Source organism: Benincasa hispida, chromosome 9, assembly GCF_027475165.1.
Source record: "Benincasa hispida cultivar pf3 chromosome 9, pf3_genome.v1.1, whole genome shotgun sequence".
Lineage (NCBI taxonomy): Eukaryota > Viridiplantae > Streptophyta > Magnoliopsida > Cucurbitales > Cucurbitaceae > Benincasa > Benincasa hispida.
In genome coordinates, this window is record NC_143486.1 from 91607529 (window position 1) to 91612441 (window position 4913).

Below are 4913 nucleotides of genomic sequence, written 5' to 3' on the forward strand. Positions count from 1 at the left end.
CAGACTTTACAACATGACATTATCTTATGAAAAAATCTTCATTTACATCACCTCTTAATATACTTGAGTCAAACTCTTCCCATATCCACGAAGCTTCAAATCCTTGGTAAATTAAAAATAATTAATGCCTTACCCTTATGTCTGAAATTTTACGTCAAAAAATTCTTTTAGATTTTTCTGTTGAAATGAATGAAACTCAATTTACATTCCGATCTATAGGTTTAAAATTCGATTGAATTTTATGTGTCTCGATCTATATCATGATCAAATTACTTAAATTTTGGTTCAAATCATAGTCTACTTCTAATTTACTTTTTTTAACCATGATTCACACCGAGATTGCAACTAAGATGACATTCAAGACATGATTTGCACCGAGACATACCCCAAGATTTTCATCGGTTTTAGTTTTTTTAAAAAAGTTTTTTCTTGGTATTTTCTATTACTTATTAATTCATCTTGTATGTTCTTTTAGAAAGTAATGACTCGTATGTTGGTGCATTATAATGGAGTTATCAAAAGAGAATGGAAAAGATTATGAATAGAGATGTCCACGGGATGGGGTGGGGTCGGGGATGTCATTCCCTATCCTCATTCCCACTCCCCATTTCATTCCCCATCCCGTGAAATTTCCCACGGAAATTGGGACGAGGATTCCCATAGGGAATTCGTGGGGATTGGGTTCTTTGCGGGGAATTTTTTCCAGACCTAAAAAAGCTAATTAATTTTTTTAGTAGAAAGAAATAAATATAAATCAAATTATTCACATATATAATCTAAATTTAAACATTTAAACATATTCAGTAGGTTTTGTAATAAATAATCAAATTTGAAATATAAATGTAATATTTATATAATAATAATAACATAACGTTAGATAACTATATTAAATAAATATGTAAAAGCTAACTGAGGTGGGGTGGTATCTCCGTCCCCGTTCGTTTAGCTCACGGGAAATTTTTTTTCCACCTCCTCCCTATTCCCCACCTAATCATGAGAAGATACCTAATTCATGTCCATACTTCTATTATTAGAAACGATGCAGACCTTCGAATTTTTTTTAGAAAGAGATATCTGCAAGAACTTTTTCGTATCCAAATATGTCTCAACTCGTTTCCAGAAATGAAAAAATTGGATGAACCAATTTTTGTCAATTTTTTTCTGGTGTAATTCCTAGGAAGACAGAATTTTAAGGAAACTAACCTCCCGCGCACAGCACTAGTGTGTCAGCGCATCCCATATCCACGAAGCTTCGAGGTTTAAAACATTTGAAAGTTGAAACATCTGCGGTTGGTAGCTACAGTCGTAAATCTTTGATTATTTAAACCTTTATTTGTTCCTCACGAAACCTATTCAAATTGGGAGTTGGAATTATGTACCCCAAAGATCAAACTTTTTGCCTCACCTTAACTACCTACCTTCTATTTAATCAAACAAGCCGCTCGACAAATCAATAACAGCATAACAGAGTGCCTTCCCACAATTCTGAGGATATGAATCCCACTCCCCAAAATGTTCACTGCATTTCAGAGTGCTTCATCAAACCTCACTCCACTCCTGAAGAATCAAAGCAACCATATTACCTTAGCCCATGGGATCTTCTCATGCTCTCCGTCCAATACATCCAAAAGGGTCTTCTCTATGCCAAACCTCCCACTGCCCTCGACGATGGCGGCCAATTCATCGACAGTCTGCTTAAAAAGCTCAAACACTCACTCTCAATTGCCCTCGTTCATTTCTACCCACTCGCCGGACGACTCGCAACAATTCGATATGAAGATGAAGGTTCTTGCCTCGTTTATGTTGACTGCAACAACAGCCCCGGAGCCAAATTCATCCACGCCCGTCTCGACATGACGATTTCCGATATCCTTTCACCCACCGACGTGCCGGTAATTGTTCAATCTTTATTTGACCATGACAGGGCAGTCAACCACGACGGTCATTCCAGATCGTTACTGTCCGTTCAGGTCACTGAATTACTGGACGGCGTCTTCATTGGGTGTTCCATTAACCACAGCATCGTCGATGGATCTTCTTATTGGCATTTCTTCAACATGTGGTCTGAGATATTTCAAGCAGAGGACGGCACTTTTTCAATTTCACGCCCACCAATCCTCCCGCGTTGGTTCCCCGAGGGCCACGGTCCAATCCTGAAACTCCCATTCACAAATCCAGATCAATTTATTACCAAATTTGAAGCACCCCAACTTAGGGAAAGAATGTTCCATTTTTCCTCTGAATCCTTGGCCATTCTCAAAGTCAGAGCAAACACAGAGTACAAAACCAACAAAATCTCCTCCTTCCAATCCTTATCTGCACTTGTCTGGAGAAGCATAACACGAGCCCGTGGCCTATCACCCGATCAAACCACGGGGTGCAGATTGGCAATTAACAACAGATCAAGGCTTAATCCACCGCTACCCGAAAATTATTTTGGTAATTCGATTCAAACCGTACGAGGAGTTGCCATTGTAAAGGAACTGCTGGAAAACAATCTCGGGTGGGCGGCGTGGAAATTGCACGAGGCTGTAGTGAACCACGACGACGAGAAGGTGCGAGATCACGTGAACAAGTGGCTGGAATCTCCGTTTGTGTACCAAATTGCCCAATTATTTGACCCATTGAGTGTGATGATGGGAAGCTCTCCCAGATTCAACAAGTATGGGAATGTGTTTGGAATGGGAAAGGCTTTGGCTCTTAGAAGTGGGTATGCGCATAAATTTGACGGGAAAGTATCTTGTTACCCTGGATCTCAAGGAGGAGGAAGTATAGATTTGGAGCTGTGTCTTCGACCAGATTTCATGAGTGTTCTTGAGGCTGATGAGGAATTCATGAATGCTACTACTCCACCAGATCCACTGTACTCCTAGTTGTTTTTATTTGCCAAATCATACCAAACCTCAAAATTAATTGGAAACCCAATGTTAGATATTATATTAAATTTTTCTTAGTCACTTTAAATTTTTTGGTCAATTGATGATTTAAGATCTAATGTAAGATATTCCTATATATGTATTCTATTGTTATCCTTAATTTAGTCTATATTTAGATCCATTTTGTTACTATATTAATTCTTGCATTCCATATTGTAAATGATCTAATTGTGAATAAAATATTGAATTTCCACATAGTATCAGAGCACAAAATAAGGGTCAGACAACATTGTTAGCACCACTGGTAGACTCTGCCATCATGTCCATATACATCCCCATTCGTGCACATCCATTATGTCCGTGTCTCTGCTCCGTCCCTATCCGTTGGTTTGTGCGCTCACAAAGGAAGATCTGCGTCTCCCAGATACGTCTGTGGCTTATGCACCATCCGATGGTGGTAGATCTAATGCCAACCTCCTAAATTCATCTCTATTCGTGGGTCCCATTTGTGCATTGTCTCCGTTGTCAGCCTCCCAAGTCTACTTGGTGCACCATCTATTCGTGATAGATCCAGTGCTAATGTCCAAGATTCGTTTCCATTTGTGGGTCCCATTTGTGTTCTGTCTCCATCCATGTCATTTCATTCGAGTGTTGTATCTATCCGTGGTTTCCATCCGGTTTTATTCGTTGTTGTCATCTTCCAATCCAACACTGTTTCCATCGTTCGCCTCTATCATCAAGGGTTTGAATGCTATCAATTCAGCCAAATTCCCATCAAATGTCATCGATTGAAGCTCAAGGCGTGCCAAGCTGAATTGTATAGGATTGTATCAGCAACAGCGGAAGTACAAGGATCATCTAAGCACTCTAATTCACTAATTTTAGCAAAATATATAGCATGCTCTTGCAGAAAACAAGTGAGTTTCAAGACATACCTCTTGTAGAACTTCTTCAAAGCTCCTTCTCCAACTGCTATCTTCTCCGAATCTTCTTGTAGACCACCTCAAGATCTTCCCCACTATTCTCTTAGTGCTCTAGATTGAGTTGTGGGACTCAAAACAAGCTTGAATCAAGGGATGAAGAAGAAAAGCTCACAGCAGCAATCTTGGTGAAGAACCCTATCTTCAACTCGAATTTTCTCTAAAATTCTCTATAGATTGCATGTCTGATTTTCACTCCAATCTCTTCACTATATTGTAGATTAACATGTAAAGGAGAGAGTTGCATGAGTTGCAGCTCATACTTGGAGAAGACAAGGCAAAGTTGAATGCACGTTGTGTGAGTAACTTGAAAGATGGATAATGGAAAACAAGCTTTTTCCATTTTTGTGTTTTGTTTTCTCTTTTTTAATTTTATCCCAAAAATCAAATTTTGATTTTAAAATTTATTTTGATTTTAAAACTGAAAAGTAAATTAATTTTAAATTAAATTTAATTGATTTAATATCAAATATTAAATTAATTTTTACACAAATCCATCTTTATATATTTAAATTATATTTAAATATATAAATTCTCCTATTTAATTCTCAAATTAAATATGTAATTATATCTCACATAATTACTAATTCCCTTAATTCTAATTTGAATGTTTCAAATTAACTTATCACGATATTCTAGAGCTAGTCCGTTACGAGTTAGTAAGGGGACCTCGCGAACCTACAGATCATGGGCTTCAACGATCCGAGATTAATTGGGTAAACTCATTAGACCGAATTAATCCCCATTCGTTAACTAATGGGTCACTCCACTAAAGCCCATAGTTGCACTTGATATATTATGTCCACATGATTTAACCATAATCAGCAAGTCGACCCTTCACAGGTTGTTCTTAATAATGGCTGGGTCAAATATCTGTTTTACTCCCGAGATTACGTCTCAACCCAGTAAGAAGGTGGGCCCCTTGTTCAAGACTACTTGAGAGAACAACCTTTCTCCTATCCTAAATCGGGTAGGTGTGAACTCCGTCTTGCACCTTATGTCCCCAACTATCTATCTGGTCTTACCCCTGAAATGGAAGTCTTATTGAGCTGATGCT

General features: G+C 38.2%; 1 protein-coding gene across 1 annotated transcript; it reads left to right on the top strand.

Annotated features, from left to right (window-relative positions):
• Nucleotides 1–936: 936 nt before the first annotated feature.
• On the top strand, nt 937–3057 carry LOC120086523 (uncharacterized). Its single transcript, XM_039043222.2, has one exon. It carries the CDS (start codon nt 1494–1496, stop codon nt 2871–2873), a length of 1380 nt encoding a protein of 459 aa, XP_038899150.1. The 5' UTR covers nt 937–1493; the 3' UTR covers nt 2874–3057.
• The last annotated feature ends 1856 nt before the right edge of the window (nt 3058–4913 follow it).

What these genes read in the sequence shown, in the direction of transcription:
- LOC120086523 (XM_039043222.2), top strand. Translation starts at nt 1,494, where the DNA reads ATGAATCCCACTCCCCAAAATGTTCACTGCATTTCAGAGTGCTTCATC.